The sequence below is a fragment of the Lissotriton helveticus genome, chromosome 1_1 (assembly GCF_964261635.1).
Source record: "Lissotriton helveticus chromosome 1_1, aLisHel1.1, whole genome shotgun sequence".
NCBI lineage: Eukaryota > Metazoa > Chordata > Amphibia > Caudata > Salamandridae > Lissotriton > Lissotriton helveticus.
In genome coordinates, this window is record NC_136057.1 from 1,912,333,030 (window position 1) to 1,912,353,680 (window position 20,651).

Genomic DNA, 20,651 nt, shown 5'->3' on the forward strand with positions numbered 1-20,651 from the left:
CTGATGTTAGATGATTCATTGAAAAAAAACCTTCCACCAACTCCCCAAATAACGTACAGAAAGACAGCTTCTCTGGGAGATATCCTCACACAAAGTCACCTATCCGCTATCAATCCACGGAACGAGAAAGGCAACAAACCCTGGCTTACAACACCTGGCTTCTGGAAATGCTCTAAATGCAAAGCCTGTGAGCATGGCAAGAACACACTCTCATATCAACTACAAAATGGAACCATAGAAAAAATCACTGATCACATAACGTGTGAATCCAAATTTGTAGTATATGTCCCACAATGTCCATGCCAAAAACTATACGTAGGCAGTACAATAAGCAAATTGAAGCTACGCATATTACAACACCTTAGGGCGATCAAGAATCAGGATCTCTCTTACCCAATGGCCAAACATTTCCAGGAGAAACATTCTAGTAACAACCAAGAACTTAAATTCTTTGGTGCAAAACTGGTCAAACAGCATGAAAGAGGAGGAGATAGAACCTTAGAACTTAGAAGAGCAGAATCAAGGTTCATCTTGGCACTGTGAACAGAGAATCCTTTTGGACATAATCTGGACGCAGAACTGCATGTACATTTGTAGAATAATTACATCTTTGGATAACACGTGTAAATGTTGTTGGTCAAACTGGATGAGAGAGAAAACAATCTAAGGTTTAAGAGGAAACGTGATTAAAAGTCCTATTTAACTGAGCAAAAAGGATAATGACCACATGAGTACTATATAGATGGTCACACCCAATGACATAGTGTTAGGGCAGGGTATATTGAATAGTTGAATACGGGGGTTTATTTTGTTGCTCACTATGACTGTTAGTGTAAGTCTATTTTAGCTTGATTATATAACAGATAGTGGGCCATGTTATACCTCCCGGCTGTTCAATGTACATGGGTTGATGGGGAAGATTTAGTTGTGGAGGGATATGTGAAAGGTCAAGGATAGGAATGCGTTTTTGCACATTGATGGTATTTGCACATAACATGTTTACATATGATAATTTGCACATTACACTTGGCACTTTATTCAGAGTATAATTGATTGACTGACCTGACAGAGAAATGTTTTGTCTCTCTCCTCAATCCATCTACTCTCCACCTTTACCTTCCCCCATTCTGCCATGAATAATTAATCTCTTGATGCTCACTATGAATTATTAAAACTGTTTGATACAGTAATTAGGAATACATTGTACCACATATATACTTTTCCTATTTTTATGATACCGTGGAAATTTGCATTTTTACTGAGAAGCCATGAAGGGAGGAATGCTGTTTAAAAGAGGTTTTAACTTGCCATCTTCAACGATAGGGTACTTTACCTATATGTTTCTTTGGTCATAAAACTGTGTACATAAATGAAAGTCTAAAATGGCCACTGAAAAATAAGTGATTAGAAGGGTTAACAGTCTAGTCTGTTTTTAATGGTAATAAAGAAGGGACTTTAAGCACCTTGCACTTTGAATGGACTCTTTGGACTGCAGGACTCTATGGTCCAGTCGAAGGCAACCGCCGAAACGCGTCGACCGTCCTCTTTTGTCTGCACAATGGTGTTGAAAGAAAAATAAATAAACCTACCTGAAAAACGAGTGTTGGACCCTGTTTGTGCTGTGGTGCTTCGGACGCTCTGGTTACGAATTGGAGCTGGCTGTGTCTGTTCTTCATTGAAGATATATATATATATATATATATATATATATATATATATATATATATATATATATATATATATATATATATATATATATATACATTTTATCTATTTTTTAGTACACTGGCATTTAAGTGCAAATGTATTCCAATGGAGAATTTAGCAATGTGCAACATTTTAAAACATAACATAACCACCTTCTCTAAGTCTGTGAATATTTGCCATAATCTTCATTAATGCATTTATGCAAATTACCCCAACCTCATCTGAAGTAGCACAATCTCTCCTTTTTTGGAAAGTGATACACATACAATTTAATACTCACCTAAGTACTATTACTTTGAGCTTCCACAAACAAACTGTAGTGAATGCCTGGAATGGTTTGCTTGAGCACACAAGACTAATGCCAACAACCAGCAACACTGAACTAACCCCTAACCTTGGGTTTCAGAGCAGCATGCTGCTTATCATATAGTGCTGCAATGCCTCGTCAGGGGTAGTAAGTGCTATGTAAACACAATTACACTATGGGGCCTATTTGTTAAAAAGTAAAGCCGTGCAGCTAGTCACCTTGCTGTGCTGCGTTACAGGTAAAGGGCAGGAATGAGCCGTACTTATTACAATACGGTGCATTCCTGTCCTTTCCCCAGTACTGGCGCACAATGGGCTGCCTAGTGCCAACACAGGCTCCCTTGCACCATGGTACGTTGCATGCAGCAATGTTTCTTATGCAGAAAGGAGCACCTTCCTGCACAAAAACAATCCCCTGGGGCATATTCCTCTTTCGATGTGTTCCATGTGTGATGCAGGATGCAAACGCAACACACACCATTGATAAATAGGGCCCCATGTGTCCTTGTGAAATATGAAAACCGGTGAGGAAAGAGCTCCCCGGGCAGCAATAACTCTTCCTTCACGCTGCCTCCTCCCTATTGGGAAGGTGTGGCACCGTGAGAGAGGCAGCTGGAGCGACTGATGCTGTGCCAAGGAGGGGTGTGGTCACAGCAATCTCTACAACATACATAAATACCAAAGATGTAGACAGTCAACTTTCCTGGTAACTATAAAACTGTGCAACTACTCATGGGTAAGCCTGGTGCCAAGAATAAATGGGATGGGACCGGAGAAGACGGTTTTAGTGTTTTATCACATGTATGCCAAGGTGCAAAAGCATGCATAATGATGACTGAGCACCAGAGAACGCAGATGTTACTGGCCCCTTGACTTGCATCACAGAGGTGGAGGTTTTAGAAAGAAGTTCCTCTCCAAAATCCTGGCGCTGCTTGTTTTGCAAGGGAGTAGAAAGTATACTGTTACGCATGCCCTGATGCTGCGGCTCCTCCGCTATGGTGGAGAGGCGTTGCCCACCTCCCCGCAGAGGAAATTGGAAAATAAAATAATAATAAAACATATTTTATCATCCTTTTATTTTTCTTCATGGTGGCGGGGCCATCATAACGACAGCAGCCGGGAGGAGCATGCAGAGGAGAGATGTCAGTGCGCATTTCGGTTTGGCCAGTCGTCTTAGAACGGCCTAATCGACATGCGCACTGACATCTCTCCAACCCAGTTGCTTTGATGGGTGAAGAACAACAGCAGGCACAGGCTCCCATCACCCGATGGAACGCAAAACCAGCCTGTTCCGCCCAATCCCGACCCTGCTTTCATGGGTATTACCACCATGAGAGCAGCGTCTGGATTGGCCGTAGGGGAGTCTGGGAGCCGCAGCCTGTGACCAGAGGAGCAAAAGGGCGGTGAACAGCAGGTACCTTTTTTTGGAGGTGTTTGCTTTGTTACTGGCCCCACCCAGCGCTGGGGAACCACTTTTCCCCAACACCAGCCGCTACTGATGCCCTGCCACTTGATCAGGGGTGCTAAAAGGGCAGCAGAGTATGCCCTGTGATATGAACAAGATAAAAAGAATGACACTGTTCCTGCTACTGGTGGAAAGCGACCGTGCCGGACTTACGAGCTCCATTTGTCCCGGGCTGCCCTTGCGCCCCACCAGCACAGCAGTTCAATATGCTGGGAGGTGCCACACCAAAACACAGGCACTGTACATTGCACACACATTAATTTGTTAAACTACCTTTGCCAAGCAGTGATTGTTTGAGGCAATACAAGAGCCTACTTGTGCATGTAAATAGAGGTGGGCGAGCTAACAAATTTACACAAAGCCAAGGCCGAGTCGCACTAAGGGTCTGGCTCGGATCTTAGAGCCCGTGCACAAGCCACGCCCTTAAAATGTTAGCTATGGAAGTTGCATAGCAATCATCACATCGAATATGATAAAGACACTTCAAAGTTTAAAAAAAAGTGTATTTCGTTAACGTGAAGTTTTGATTTTAATACATCAAGTTATAGGCAGCACTGCACTGAGAAGCACTTATTAAAAATGATAGTTTTTAAACAGAAACCATTAGTGCACTAAGAGGCAAGCCGATTGTCATGTAAATCCGGTATGTGGCCCAAATTATTATAGAGCAACATAAGAGTTTATTAAATCCTTCAACATCTACGGTTACCAAGAGCAATTGTGTCAGCAAACTAATAATCCCCACAGTCAGCTCCAACCCCAAAGTTGAAAGGCGCACCTGCGGCAGCACCAAATTCAGGTCCAGAAGTTGCACAAGAGCTTTACAGAAGCTATCTGTCCCTTAATTCACCTCCAACACTGAAGGTTCTATGAAGATCTAACACCCAACTTTGCTCAGAGGACCACAGCAGTAAGAAAACCACCCCTGCATTCACTTCCCACGCCTATGGTTGCACGAAATGCCTACAGAAGCGAGCCACCAACCCCAAAAGTTATCTTTAATGCTAAGGTTCCATGGAAACCTGCAGTAGTAAGCTAACCACCCCACTTTATGTGCAATGCCAGCAGCAGCAAGCTAAATACACCCATATACAGATCTGACACATAAGGTTGCTGAAAGGGCAAACGCAGTAAGCTGACCATCCCTGCATTCAGCTTCAATGCCTAAGGTTCCATGGAAACCTGTGACAGTAAGCTAACCACCTCACATTATTCTGCAATGCCTATGGTTGAGAAAAGTACCATCAGCAGCAAGCTAACCACACCCATCTACAGCTCTAACATATACGGTTGCTGAGAGTTCCACAGCAGCAAGCTAACCATCACTGCATTCAGCTTCAATGCCTAAGGTTCCATGGAAACCTGTGACAGTAAGCTAACCACCTCACATTATTCTGCAATGCCTATGGTTGAGAAAAGTACCATCAGCAGCAAGCTAACCACACCCATCTACAGCTCTAACATATACGGTTGCTGAGAGTTCCACAGCAGCAAGCTAACCATCACTGCATTCAGCTCCAGTGCCTAAGGTTCCATGGAAACCTGTGACAGTAAGCTAACCACCCCACTTTAATCTGCAATTCCTAAGGTTGCAATACGTACCAGCAGCAGGAAGCTAACCACACCATATACAGCTCTAACACATGAGGTTGCTGATAGACCACGGCAGTAAGCTAAACATCCCTGCATTCAGCTTCAATGCCTAAGGTTCTATGGAAACCAGGGACAGTAAGCTAACCACCTCACATTAATCTGCAATGCCTAAAGATGCAAAAAAAACAGCAGCAGCAAGCTAACCACTCCCTTAAACAGCTCTAACATATACAGCTGCTGAAAGTTCCACAGCAGTAAGTTAACTGTTCCTGCATTCAGCTCCAATCCCTAAAGCTCCATGGAATCCTGTGACAGTAAACTAACCACCCCATATTCATTTGCAATGGCCAAGGTTGCAAAAAGTACCAGCAGCAGGAAGCTAACCACACCCATATACAACTCTAACATATAAGGTTGCTGAAAGGACCACGGCAGTACGCTAACCATCCCTGCATTCAGCTTCAATGCTTAAGGTTCCATGGAAACATGTGACAGTAAGCTAACCACCTCACATCAATCTGCAATGCCTAAGGTTGCAAAAAGTGCCAGCAGCAGCAAGCTAACCACACCCTATATACAGCTCTAACATATAATGCTGCTGAGAGTTCCACGGCAGTAAGCTAACCATCCCTGCATTCAGCTTCAATGCCTAAGGTTCCATGGAAACCTGTGACAGTAAACTAACCACCTCACATTAATCTGCAATGCCTAAGGTTGCAAAAAGTACCAGCAGCAGCAAGCTAACCACACCCTATATAAAGCTCTAACATATAATGCTGCTGAGAGTTCCACAGCAGTAAGTTAACCATCACTGCATTCAGCTCAAGTGCCTAAGGTTCCATGGAAACCTGTGACAGTAAGCTAACCACCCCACTTTATCTGCAATTCCTAAAGTTGCGAAAAATACCAGCAGCAGCAAGCGAACCACACCCATATACAGCTCTAACATATATGCCTGCTGAGAATTCCACAGCAGCAAGCTAACTATCACTGCATTCAGCTCCAGTGCCTGAGGTTCCATGGAAACCTGTGACAGTAAGCTAACCACCTCACATTAATCTGCAATGCCTAAGGTTGCAAAAAGTACCAGCGGCAGCAGCAAGCTAACCACACCCTATATAAAGCTCTAACATATAATGCTGCTGAGAGTTCCACAGCAGTAAGTTAACCATCACTGCATTCAGCGCCAGTGCCTAAGGTTCCATGGAAACCTGTGACAGTAAGCTAACCACCCCACTTTATCTGCAATTCCTAAAGTTGCGAAAAGTACCAGCAGCAGCAAGCGAACCACACCCATAAACATTTCTAACATATACGGCTGCTGAGAGTTCCACAGCAGCAAGCTAACTATCACTGCATTCAGCTCCAGTGCCTAAGGTTCCATGGAAACCTGTGACAGTAAGCTAACCACCTCACATTAATCTGCAATGCCTAAAGTTGCACAAAGTACCAGCAGCTTCAATCTAACCACACCCATATGCAGCTCTAACATATAAGGCTGCTGAGAGTTCCACAGCAGCAAGCTAACTATCACTGCATTCAGCTCCAGTGCCTAAGGTTCCATGTAAACCTGTGACAGTAAGCTAACCACCTCACATTAATCAGCAATGCCTGAGTTACAAAAAGTACCAGTAGCAGCAAGCGAACCACACCCATATACAGCTCTAACGTATACGGCTGCTGAGAGTTCCATAGCAGCAAGCTAACTTTCACTGCATTCAGCTCCAGTGCCTAAGGTTCCATGGAAACCTGTGACAGTAAGCTAACCACCTCACATTAATCTGCAATGCCTAAAGTTGCAAAAAGTACCAGCAGCAGCAAGCTAACCACATCCATATAGAGCTCTAACATATACAGCTGCTGAGAGTTCCACAAAAAGTAAGTTAACTGTTCCTGCATTCAGCTCCAATCCCTAAGGCTCCATGGAATCATGTGACAGTATACTAACCATCCCACATTAATTTGAAATGGCTAAGGTTGCAAAAAGTACCAGCAGCAGGAAGCTAACCACACCCATATACAGCTTTAACATATAAGGTTGCTGAAAGGGCCTCGGCAGTAAGCTAACCGTCCCTGTATTCAGCTCCAAAGCCCAAGGTTCCATGGAAACCTGTGACAGTAAACTAACCAGCTCACATTAATCTGCAATGCCTACGGTTGCAAAAAGTATTAGCAGCAGCAAGCTAACCACACCCATATACAGCTCTAACTCATGCGGCTGCTGAGAGTTCCACCCAGGGTCGGACTGGAAATCCAAAGCAGCTCTGTTTTCAGGTGTGAAGCCCAGCTGCTTTTGTTAGTGGGGGTTGATATTGCAGTACTGCTGCAAAGAGGTCCCACACTACTACAAAACAGGCCCCCACCCTTCTAGCCTCCCGGATAAACGCCCGATGCCGGCTACGGCCAGTCCGGTCACAGAAGTAAGCTAACCATACCTCCATTCAGCTCCACTGCCTAAGGTTCGTGGAAACCTATGGCAGTCACCTAAGCAACTCACATTAACTTGTATCATCATATAAATCTTTATTCGGTTATAAATACAACCATAAAAGAGCATAAAATCATAAAACATACATTACATAAACCCATAATGACAAATAGGCATTCATTATTATGACACATAAAAATTAAAAAGAGAGATTGAGCTGACAATTCATTGCTGTTAAAAATTCCTCGTATGCCACGTTGGGTTAATCGGGTCTAGATCGCCTTGGTCTCACAGCTGCACGTAAAAAGCATGAAACAGCACAAAGCACGCTCGTTTGCCGGGAGCTGCAAAAACCTAAGCGCCGGCGAGCTTGTGTAATAGTCAGAACTTTTAATGACGAGAGAATGAACCGCTTCCTTGACAAACTAATATTTTTACAAAGCAGCACGAAATTTGAAGTGTCCTGTGGAGACACATTGACACAGCGACAGGGCCCCAGATTACCGTACAGGCCCATCCACTAGGTGAGGGCAAAAGACAATGCAGAAAGTTAAACCTAAATCTCACCACCATAAACTTCTCCCTCTTGTTAGATAGAAGGGATGGATAGGGCTCTGTACCCAGAACATATTGTAGTAACATATGCGCCCGTACCATGGGCTTCACCAACTCCGTGTGTTCGCGTTGCAGTATAGCACATTCAAAGAATAGATCCCTCATTCTTTTAAGCTCCTGGCGGCGCAGGGAATGATGGTTATGAATATACCTGCCCATGCGGATAAAAGCTGCCTTCACATATGCAATCCTGGGGACTTTGTGCGAGTGATTGAGAGACAAACAGTCAGACAGGATCAGTCTGTTCAATTGAGAGCCTTCCCCAGTCCAAATCTCAATCCGGCGCAGCAAGGGCCGTAAGAGCAATAAGGGCCCCAATATTTATTATACCAAACTTCTCATGAACTGAAAAGGCTGGCGTGCTTTGCGAGACCTGCAAGATACGTCTTAAGAACATGTTTTCTGCAAGCTAAATCATGTCAGCTGTTATGTAACCCCATGCCTCGCTGCCATATAATGCCCTGGAAACACACTTGGCCTTAATTAAGGCGTCCGGTAACCATGAGCCTAGCCTTTGCACAAAACTAGCTACTTCACCAGTGGTCTCGACCAGATCACATCTCTTTCCTTCAACTAGGGGTTTCCAAGTTATGTTAACATCAAATAACACCACAGATAGGAAAAAGCTGGAACTTTTGCAAGGGTATGGCTCTCCGCTTTAAAGGTTTTGTGAACTCATGGACTGAGGGCCAATGACCATAACGTATGAATTTGTGAAGTTGACCGCAAGGTCCAAGCTGTCCATAAAGGAGACAAACTTATCCAATAATGACTGTAGTCCCACTTCGATACGTGCCATGAGCATTGCGTCATCGGGATATAACAAGAACGGCAATGATTTTGTTCCCACCCTCAGGCAATCAGCTTGCAATGAGAGGAGGGCCTGTTCCAGTCCGTTGATATAAAGGGTAAACAGAAAAGGAGCAAGTATGCAACCCTGATGCACTCACCCTTTTAGCCCTAAAATGCTTTTTTTCCAGAGTTTTATGTAGCGCAAACTTGACCCGAAGGTGTCAGAGCATTTTACATGAGCACCAGTTGCGTTACACAAGGACACATTCATTTTTGTTAGACACGGGGACATTAAGTGATTTGCCCACAATCACAGGATGTTGGGCATCATTGCCGAGACTCAAACCTGGTTCCCTAAATTTGAGATCGAATGCCCTAGCCGTTAGGCCACATCCTCTTCCCGATCTGTTTGGTGAAAGCCACCATCTGTGAGCACCTCCCAGCAGCCAAGATGTTAATGTGTAGATTCGATAGGAGTACTAGTTCTAGATCCACGCCCATCACAAAGACCAGATCTTACAGCTAACCCTATCGAATGCGGACGTGAGGTCCAAAAACGTTAGGTGAAGAGAACCTGGCTGGGTAACAATGTACTTGTTTATAAAGGTTTATTCGTTGGTCAGTTGTCGATTTACCAGGCCTAAAACCATATTGCCCTCTAAGAATATATCATTTGCATCTGCCCACAGAGTCAGCCTATTTAAAATGATCCTCCTGAGGCCATTCTTCGCTGCATCAATAAGAGAAATCAGGCAATAACACTGGGGTTTGTCTTTGTCCCCCTTCTTGAAAAGCAGGACAATTACAACAGTGGACCACAAAAGCGTTGCTCCCTCCCTCACTGCAGCATTTAAAACCAACGTCAGAACTGGCCCCCAGATCTCAATATTGTCCCGAAACAAAATAGGAGGTATACAGTCGTGTCCTGGGGCCTTGTTAAAGGTTAGCGCCTGAATGCCCTGAGAAACGTCCTCTAGGGAAAACACAACATTGTCTCTCCCCATAGCCATACCATCCTGAAGCTCCATACCATCAGCAATACCAGGGGCGTAGCTACACCTTGTGCTGCCCGTGGCCACCCTGCATTTACCTCCCGCGGCAGCCGCATGTAAGAGCGGGAGGGTCGCTGGCGATTCCTGCAACGTACCCCCACAAGGTACTCAAACCCAAGAAGGTAGATATCTCCAGCCAACATTTAGTAAAGAGCGACAGGTTAAATACCTTTCGGTGTACATGAGACCATCTCAAAGGTCTACCCTGATTAGAGAGGGTGGACCCATCAATGCCTATTCCCACTCCTCACTCCACCAATGGCTAGCGACAGAGGGTTATGGTCACTGAAAGGACTATGGATTATATTAGAGTTCAAGATAAACAAAAACAAGGGGGCGGAGACAAAGATAAAATCTATTATAGATGCACAGCCCCTCCCTTTAAATGTAGGAAGAATGTGTGGCTTGACTGAGTTGACCAACTTCTCTAAAGCAAAAACCAGGGTGTAGGTGTGCAAGAATATGTTTAACTCGCTGTCTCCAGTGTATGAGTCATGAGGAGCCTCTCTGCCATCAAATATTTGGGCTTGATATTAACTGAAGCTGAGGGACAAGCGCAGAGGTGGCAGTTAGATTCAAATACAAGCTTATCTCGGCAAACACCAGGCCCCGCCAAGGAGGTTGGAGGCCCCATTAGGCCATGATTCTGCATTGTAGGAAATTAATAAGTATGGTTGGTGTGAAGCCAGAGACATGCAGCTTCAGGGCCTGAAACAGGGGTGGATCCCACTTGAGGTCCTTAACTCCACATAACTCCAGCGCCATGAAAATGGCCAGCCCCCTTTAGACCTCCCTCACACTGTTGCCACTCCAGGGGAAATATACGTTTTATAACCTTCTAGGAAGAAAGAATAACTCACTTCCCAGGTTTCCTGCAGACAGATGACATGATATGTCCTAGCAAACTGCACCCGGGTACTGTCACCAGAATTAACCTACAGACGCACAATATTCTAGACTAACAGTCTTAACTCCTCCCCATTACTAGCTGGGATTTTTAATTAATCTATAATGTCTAAGGTTGCAAAAAGTACAGGAGCAAGATCACCAGGCCTGTATACAGCTCCAACACCCAAGGTCGCTCAGATGGCCATGGCAGTAAGCTAACCACTTCTGCATTCCGCTCCAGTGTCCAAGGATCCATAGAAACCTGTGGCAGTGAGCTATCCGCTCCCACATTCAGCTCCAATGCCTATGGTTATGTGGCGCGCCTGCCCCGCGGTGACCTCCATCATGTAGGGTTGCACAGTGTACCAGCGGTGCCCAGCAGCTACGGTGGGACTGAGCTCAAGTCTTTCTACCCCTTCAGAGGTGGTGGGGTTCAAAGCAAACTCAGGTCACTCGAAGGGTCCTATTAGGAGATGGGCAGAGTGGATGCCGTGCCACGCTGGTCCTTTTAAGCGATGAAAAAAATGAATGAATGAAATATCAGTTGTATAGCCAGCAACGGCCTCCGGAGAGACGTCACAGCGCTTTAGTAAGAATACGAGGCAACGGAGTAACAAAATGTTTGCTGAAGAGATACATTTTCAATATATTTTTGAAGGAACATTAAACTCTAGGTTTCCCTCTTGAGGCTGATGGTCGTTCTGGAAGCCAGAGAGGGCTGGGGCAGAGTCAGTAGATATCAATCTTTGCCTGTCAGGCCAACGACCCTTCGCAAAACCTACTTTCAGAGGCCTCAGCTGTTATCGAACCCCCCAATATAAGCTGAATACTGTGACTGGACTGAATTTGAAACTGCCGGAAGAAAACACAAGAGTGTTGGTGATAGAGCACCCCATCATAGAAGGAAGGGGCCTGCAGCTAAGAAAAAACACAACAAAGTCCTTCTGTAGTAGACACTCTAAAACTGCTGGCTCATAACTTGCAATGGGCATCTGCGGACATTACATCGAACCTCAAGGCTTGCCTTTCCCAGTCTAATTTTCCCCCAAAGGGAAATCACCAATAGTCACCTTTAAATTCTCTGGCATTTTGACCGGTAGCTACAAAGGTTTGGATTACAGCAATATATCGACAAATAGGAGAAAACAATAAAATGCTTGCATTTGCAAATTTTTGCCATCTCATGCCTGGCTCTTCTCAACGAAATTGAACGGTAACATCTTAATCCCCCCTTTATATTAACATTACATCGGGATAATGCCCCTCTAGCACCAAATAATTTGAGAGGGCGTCAAAGCACTTTTTCCAGCAGGGAAGACCTCCACTGATCAAGTTTCTGCTCTGATTCCGAACTTTCCCAAACGGCTGAAAAAAAGTATTTAAATAAATTGCGAGTGAGAGATAAAAATGGACACAAAATTGGCAAGCGCCTTGTTTTCCCCAGGGTTCTGTTTCATGCCTGAGGACTCCACGAGCATTTCACATTCAGCAGCAACATCTTGCACTTCTCTGCCACACCGGGGGGGGGGGGGGGGGGGGGGGGGTCGGGTTTGTTCTCCCTCACAAGCTTTGGGCCGCTTGTGAGGAGACAAATACTCAGCAGCAGCCCCAAACCGTGCAAAGTGTGAATGCGTCACAGTTTCTGTAGATTGAGTTGAAAGGAGAGCAGTTGTCAATGGTGCAGCGGGTGCAGTAGCACCGGGTACAAAGTGCCTGAGGGGCCTATTGCACCCCGGCTATGACCACCTTTGACTAACCAACCAGTGGCCAGGGGCCCATTTTCTTTGCATGTATTAGATTCCATGATAACCTCACTAAGCCAATGGGCAGGAGTGCCAATAGGGTGTAGCAGCTGCCACCCAAGGCTTGCCTTTGCCACCCTGATCCCAGGAACCATGAAGGCAGCACCAGGAATAGAAAGAAAAACATTTTTAAGGTTTGTAGGTTCCACTCACAGTCATTCCCATAATCCCTTAGGAGCATGATTTGCTCCGGATGCGGCAAGGGTTCCACCATCACTGTGTGACGTCATTGAGTACAAAGGGTGTGTGATGTCGCTCACTTGATCCATAGCATTTTGGTGAACAGGCCTCCATGGAGGATGAATGCTTTAACCAGACCAAATCATGAAAACTATGCATTAGCATAGCAGAATGACCGATGGATCAATCAATCAATCAATCATATCATTTGTAAAGCGCACTACTCACCCGTGAGGGTCTCAAGGCGCTGGGGTGGGGAATGCTGCTACTGCTCGAAAAGCCAGGTCTTGAGGAGTTTTCTGAAGGTCAGCAGGTCTTGGGTCTGCCGTACGTGGATGGGGAGGGTGTTCCAGGTCTTGGCGGCGAGGTGGGAGAACAATCTGCCGCCGGACGTCGCTCTTTGGAAGCAGGGGACTGTGGCGCGGGCGAGGTCGGCGGAGCAGGCTGGCGGGTGGAGGTGTACAAGCTGAGTCGTCTGTTGAGGTACATTGGTCCGGTGTTGTGGAGTGCCTTGTGTGCGTGGGTGAGGAGCTTGAAGGTTATCCTCTTGTTGACTGGGAGCCAGTGCAGGTCTCTCAGGTGGGGTGTGATGTGGCTGCGGCGAGGGATGTCGAGGATCAGGCATGCAGAGGCGTTCTGGATGCATTGGAGCCGTCTCAGGAGTTTGGCTGAGGCTTCTGGTAGAGGGCATTTCCGTAGTCCAACCTGCTGCTGACGAGGGCCTGGGTGACCACGCTTCTCGTTTCAGTGGGGATCCATATGCACATGCATGAACAGTGCATTAGTGAAATGCCCCTATGGTGCAGTGAAAAAGAGCCGTGCTTGCACATGTTGGGAGTGCTAAAATATAGTTCTTGCCCCCTCGGTGTAGTTGTCATTTGTGCGCTGGTCATTTGGTTAAAATGCAATTGAAAAATTGCAGGACAACCGTGCAAATGTAAGAATATCGCTAGTTATGGCATGCAGGTTGTATAAGAAAGAATGAGAGATTGGAATAACTGAATAATATACTGTTTAACTGTCTCTTTCACCCAATGAGAGATGCAAAAGGAAAAGGACTCGTCAAACATTCCTCGATATGCCATTCATGAGTGTATTCACTGACACCTTTAAACCAATAATGCAATTAAATCCCTAATTAATAAAATATTGCAAGTGTAGCTAACATATGTGTCATAGTCATATAAAAGAAATGGTTCCCACTTCCCAATTTGTAAGAAACTGAGCCAGTTTGCAACATTGATGATGAACACAATTCTACAATGGGGAAAAAAGCTAAAAAGCTTGAAATTGTGAGCTGCTTGTTTCCGTGGATCAGCTCTTGAACCAGAAATGTTTCAATCTCTTAACGGTGATGAAATGAGATCTTACTGTATGCTAATTCAGCAGATAGGAATGCTTAGGATTTATTGGCCAATGGTAAAAATGAACACATATACCATATCTAACTCAGATAACTGCTGGGCATCTACAGCTGAGAACAGTAATCTGAGGCACATGATATAGCACTGTTTCTCGGGTTTTATCTTTCTGGTCTGATAGTTATTGCATAGCATTCAGTGCTTAATTTGAGCTGGTGGTTTCGGTGCTCGGCACTGGCACTTTATTGTCAACACCAATTCTTATAACAGCCTGCCACATGGTGGCACTGTTTATCTGATTTTGTGAGGAGCACAACAACAGTTGTTTAAAAAATTAAATATACATTAGAATCACTAATACCTGCCACACAAAGGTATAATGATTAGCTCGGGCAGCATATGTAAGTCATTTTTAATGTATTTTTAAAGTCTAAATTGTCACACTCCTCTGAGCACAATGGTTAGTTGTGAAGGTATTGTCATTGGCAGGGCTAGTGGGGGCAATGGTTGGCGCAAGTTGCAGTGGCCTTCTGACAAGGGCCCTGGCACTTATTGTTTTACAAATTAAGTACTGATTGCATTGATTTTCAATTGCATTGAACTAGCGCTTCATACTTCTGAAGAGGCATCAGGGTGCTTTCAGTGATGTGCTCCTCCATACATTTTTTTAAAATGTTTATAAATCTATCTTTTATTAACCATGCTCATGAGACCATACACCACAAAGTAGTTCCAAAAGTCAATTTTTGGAGATAGCACAAAAATCAACAGTACCACAATCATGAGGGAGCAACCAAAACAATCAAAAATACCCAGCCCACCAACCACTACGGGGCCCCTCCAAACCCTCTGTAGTTCTGCCATGACACCCAAACTTTTTTCCATTTTTTTGCACCCCCCCTACTTTTGTACACAGTTTCTTTGGCCCTTTGGCACCAGTCCAGGTCCCGCTTCCAGTCCTCCAGCTGTGGGGGTGTCGACGCCCCCCTCCTCCATACATTTTTGAGTACGAGTGAGCGCTCGGTGCGATGAATAAGGCCATTGATTCTCTGCCACAGTCTGATGTAAACTGTATGCATACCCCCTTCCTTGAATAAAATTGGCAAGTAATCAACTCTTCTATGCTGATCTCTTATGGCCAGGTTCTAGTTTTAATTGAGCACCACTAGATATTGCATTTACTAGGATTTCCTCATATAGGGAAAAGTATCTACCTTTTACCTGAATTTCTTGGTCTAATATTTATATAATTATTAGGACTCGACTTCAGTCATTGAGTGTGTGTATCATTTATTGCCCTGGTGTGTACAAAAAATGCTTAGCACTACCCTCTAATAAGCCTAACTGCTCACGCACAGGTAAACAGCCCTTACAACGAATCCTTCACTTCGCAAGCAATTACAAAGCAGTTGTTACAACGACCGCATTGTAACAACGCATACCATTACCCTGATAGTCGTAAAAACGATTTGCGGAGGGGGGCGAAGGTGTTGGGTTTAAAATCCAAGGGGAGAAGGTGTTGGATTTAAAATCCAACACCTTCCCTACTGTTGCACATACTGCAGTTGGAAGACTTGCGGGGTAATGGTATGCGTTGTAACAATGCAGTCGTTGTAACTACCACGTTGTAATTGCATGCGGAGTGAAGTAATGCGTTATAAGGAGGCATATTCTCGCGCACACTACCACAAAATCAAGCGTTAGTATTATCTACTTTTGCCTCTGTAAACCAATAAGGGTCTCCTCTACCTCTCTGCACGGTGTACGCCATTGTGGTGTACTATATAGAGAGGTGGGTTTCCTACAAATTTCTTTTTCTTCATGTATTTATTGTCCTCCCTCTTGCAAGAGTGTGAAGCTGGCGGGGCATCTAACAACGTAATGTTGTAGTTCATACCTGTAACTTTATTTGCATTTCCATTTGATAATTAATAAAACCATATTCTAACACAGAGCATGAGTTGTATTATGTTCATAAAAAAGTACAGAGGATGACAGTAACATTCCTAGGAAAGGCCAGGGATGAGTATTCTACTTGCATTAAGTGCTGCAGTGGTGCTATTTCTGTTATTGCGACATTTTACATAGTACTGTGGAGATTACTACTGCAAAATCGGCAAACTAATATACTTTGTAGTTATTTATCATTACAATTCGAATTTGATAGTGAACAGTGAGCAGAAAATGCTCGTTAGTTTGCATTCAAACCCACTATTTATTTATTTTATTTAGATAGTGTTTTTTATAGCGCAAACCTGACTCTTGCGGGTGTAGAGTGCTTTACAGATTTACAGAGAGCAACAGAGTGATAGCAATAAAATCAGTGTCAATGTACAGGTGTCAACCAGAAACAGGGGGGATTGTTATACAAGGTTCATGAAGCAGAGGGGGAAACATCAATAAAAGTCAAAAATAACGTTACGTAAAAACTGTAGAGATAGGCAAAGTCAATAAACATGAGGGTAAAGTACGGGCTGAATATGAAGAGAACCAGGAGGTCGTCGGTGCCAGTAGTCTAGATTGTGATTGCGGGAAGAAGGGTATCCTGGAATCTAGGGAAGGAATTTGTTCATAAGAAGTGCTTTGACTTCATCCTTGAAGGAAATAGCTGAGGGGCTCATTCTGACTTCAGGGGCAGAATGTTCCAAATTATCGGGGTCATCGCAGAGAAGGATCGATTGTACGTATTCTTCTTGCGGAACCTCTGTGGTTTCAAAAGAAGGGTGTTGGAGCTTCTGGAGGATCTGGAGCCACCAGAAAGTACAAGCTTTTGAGCAAGATACCTGGGAGTACTGGAGTGAAGGACTTTATGTGTCCTGCAGGTCCTTTTTAGCTGGACTATTGCTTCATATGAGAGCCAGTTGAGGGATTTCAGGTCAGAGGTGATGTGGTTGTTTCTATTTGAGCTGGTGATGATTCTAGCAGCAGCGTCAAGCGAGGCCCTTAGTGGTGCCAGTATGGATCTGGGCAAACCAGAGAGGGTAGCACTTCCATAGTCCAGCATAGGAATCACTAAGGCTTGCACTGCCTGCTTGAAGTCGCTGGGGAGGAGGAAGGGTTTGAGTTTTCTTAGAGTGTTAATTTGTTGATTCGCTCCTTTGATGGTGGCCATGATGTGCTTCTGCATGTTGAGCTTCTTGTCGCGAATTAGTCCTAAAGATCTAGCTGGGTCAATGACCTGAGGAATGCAGTTGAGGGCTGTAGGGTGTTTCAACCAGTCTTCAATGACAGGTGACTAGTTGGGCGGGGTGATTAGGGGGAATTCGTTTTTTTGAGTGTTTAGTATGAGGTGATTTATCTAACCCAATCCTTCATTAAACAAAGCATTAGTCTATTTTAACCTTGCTGGTCATTATCCAGCATGAGTAGGATGATCAGTTGACTTCACTCCACCGGGACATCGCTTTTCCATTCCAGGACTTTACTTTTACATACCAGTGCATTTTGGGAGATGTAGTCTTGTTCATTTTAATTGTCTTGGTCACACGAGGCCATCTAGTCACCCTAAGCACGAACCACTTCGAAACAATATGGAATGCAGCAAACTTTGACCCCAGTAAATGAGATTGCCGGAATTGTAAAGCCCCGACCCATATTCTACTTGGGGTCTATTCAAGTGGTGGAAATGCGCTATGCACGTATACATGAGCTGCCAAGTTTTCCAGGTCCATAGGTTATGTACTGCTCCAATCCAGTTTTTTCTTTGAATTCTGGGACTTGTAGTTCTGGTTTATAATGGCATAAGCAAGACTACAGGTTCCAAATTTTTTTTAAAAACTGGACTCAGGAAGCACTCAGGAAGCACGTCATGTATGGGCCTGGAGAACTTAGCAGGCATAAACATATTTTCAGTTTAACCCCTTGCATGCGCGGCGAATTTTCGCGCTGTGCGGCCATTTTAAAGAGTGGGTGGGATCATGACGGCCCCCAGCCGTCATCAGCACACGCCCACCATGATGCATGACGGACGGGGGCCGTCATCAGCATGGAAGGGGTTAAAGCCATCCGTATAGTGCACATTCTGCCACTGGTAAGGCTTCTTTGAACTTTTGGCAGTCCAGAGATTTTCCACTTGTTTCTGAGACTAACATCGCAGTGCAGTGCTCAGCCTTTATCAGAAATCCATTAAAATACATGCACATACATTTTTACCATACACACCACACAAAAAAGCAAAGGAGGTGAAACAGTTCACAGAAAACTAAAACAATAAAAATGTAAACTACATATGACTTACATATTGCTTACACTGATTACGTGACAATACCAATTATGGTCTGCTCATTAAAAAGACCAAGACAAATCTAATTACTGATGCCTGTTGGATACCAGGGTTGCAACACCAATGGAGATGAGAAGTAAAACATCACAGAATGCAAAAGTCCCCTGCCTCCCTGGCATTTGGTAACAAAATGGTGAAAACGAACAAATTGATCAACAAATGACCATTACAATCAACTATCACGTCATGTATTTGAGTTTATAGTATTAAAGACGTAAATTCGTTTCCCTTAATTTGCTGCTTTCAAATATAATGGGGTCACAGGCGCAGCTATTTACTGCGAACCCTACGAGGGTAGAAAAGCGGAGAGGCCACCACGTGCTGATATAGCGCCTGGTGACCCGGTTCTACGTCGTCCCTGGAAATGAAGGCAGGTCCTGAGGGTGCAAGCTTGTCCCCAAATGTGGAAAGCAACGACTGAATTCAGCGCCAAAACACACTCATGCGACATAAACGGCTCGAATTTAAAGCTCCCACTTAGTAGCAACTACTGCCTCTTTCCCATTGCCTGCAAAGGTTTTAAGACAGGAGAATCGATGTGCCCGGGATCACACAATTTGGTCAAGGGTGAGCCGAGATTACAAATCAGTCTAGCCGCATTCCACAGTCTGCGATTTATCCACGAAATCACATCTTCGCAGTATTATTTTGCCAGCCCCTTCTCTACGCTCCTCGGCCTCCAGGACCCCCTCTTCCAGCTCTTTTCTGTGACCCCCGGGGCCCGACCCGCGCATGTCTTACCTTCCCTGCGGGCAGTGCCGGTTGCTGCGGGCAGGTGCAGAGACAGGCAGACGCTCAGGCTGAGGATTCCTGTCAGCCAGGCCATGGTGCCGCCTTTGTTTCCCGATGGAAGGCTCAGGGGTCACCGGTGGGCTCAGTGGTCCGAGTGGCCTGCTTTCCTCTCCCCTCGGCGCGCACCAGGAGTTTATATCATCTCCTCCACCTGACTCACCGCTGACAGCCAGAATCCGTGCCCTGGCGGCACTGACTCACCTCTGAATAGGAGCCCAGCCCTCCTGCGCCAGACAGACAGACACACACAGCACGCCCTGCGCGCGCTGCTCATTTCCGCCTCACCTGAAGGCAGGGGAGGGAGGGAGGAGGTAAACACGGGCTGGTAGTGATGGCGACCTCCGCTCCCCGACGTCGCGGGGCTCTCCGAGGGGGGCTGAGCCTAGGACCACTTGTTACTGTGTCCAGGCTGTGACTGAGCCAAGACCCTCTGGTTCCTGCCTCGTGGCCTCTTCCATGGGCCGATTGAGTCCAAGGCCTTTGTTACCGTTTAGAGTCTCTTCCAGGCAGGGACCGAGTCTGGAACCCTTTGTTATTGTCACAGGACGTCAACCAGATTGTGACTGAGCCCAGGGCCTTCAGTTGCAGCATCAAGGGCTTCTTTCGGATGGGAGTCCAGCCCAGGGTCTTTATTATTGTTTAAGAGACTCTTCCAGATAGGGGCTAACCCCAGGGCCCCTTGTTACTGTTGTAAAGCGTCTTCCAGATTGGGATTGAGCCAATGCCCTGGGTTACGGCCCCACAGCCTCTTGCAGATGGGAATTGAGACTAGGGGCCCTTCTTCATGCTTCTGAGCACAGGCCCTCCAGATACTGCTCCAAGGCCTCTTCAAGACGGAAATTGAGCTCTGGGTCCATTGTTACTGTTTTAGAGCCTCGTCAACACGAGGACTAAGCCCAGGTCTCTTTGTTACTGTCTTAGAACCTCTTCCAGATGGCGATTGAGTTCAAGGCGCCTTGTTACTGTCTTACTCAAACTGTAGCTAAGCCTAGGCCCAATGGTTACGGGCCCAATGCCTTTTGTAGATGAAGATTGAGCCAAGGGCTATTTGTTACTGTCTTGGAGCCCCTTCCAGATGTGGGCCCCTTGTCAATGTCTTAAAGCATTTTCCAGATGGTGTTTGATCCCCAGACCTTTAAAGAATTTTTTAGAGCCTCTTCCAGGCGTGGCTTGAGCCCAGGGCCCCTTGTTACTGTCTTACAGCTTCTTCCAGATGGATATTGAGCCCAGGGCCCTTTGTTACTGTCTAGGAGTCCTTTCCAGATGTGGACTGAAATAAGGGCCCCATGTCAATGTCTTAAAGCATTATCCAGATGGGGATTGATCTCCAGACCCCTAATTACTTTCTTAGAGCCTCTTCTTCCAGGTGAGGCTTGAGTCCATGGGGC

At 45.3% G+C, this 20,651-nt stretch overlaps 1 protein-coding gene across 1 annotated transcript in view; it reads right to left on the reverse strand.

Annotated features, from left to right (window-relative positions):
* LAMC2 (laminin subunit gamma 2) overlaps positions 1 to 19,498 on the reverse strand; it is a 107,867-nt gene extending 88,369 nt beyond the window's left edge. The window contains exon 1 of the mRNA XM_078643168.1: positions 19,213 to 19,498. Within this exon, the coding sequence (XP_078499294.1) occupies positions 19,213 to 19,297 (85 nt within the window). The 5' untranslated portion in view covers positions 19,298 to 19,498. The remainder of the gene's footprint in view (positions 1 to 19,212) is intronic.
* Positions 19,499 to 20,651: the final 1,153 nt, after the last annotated feature.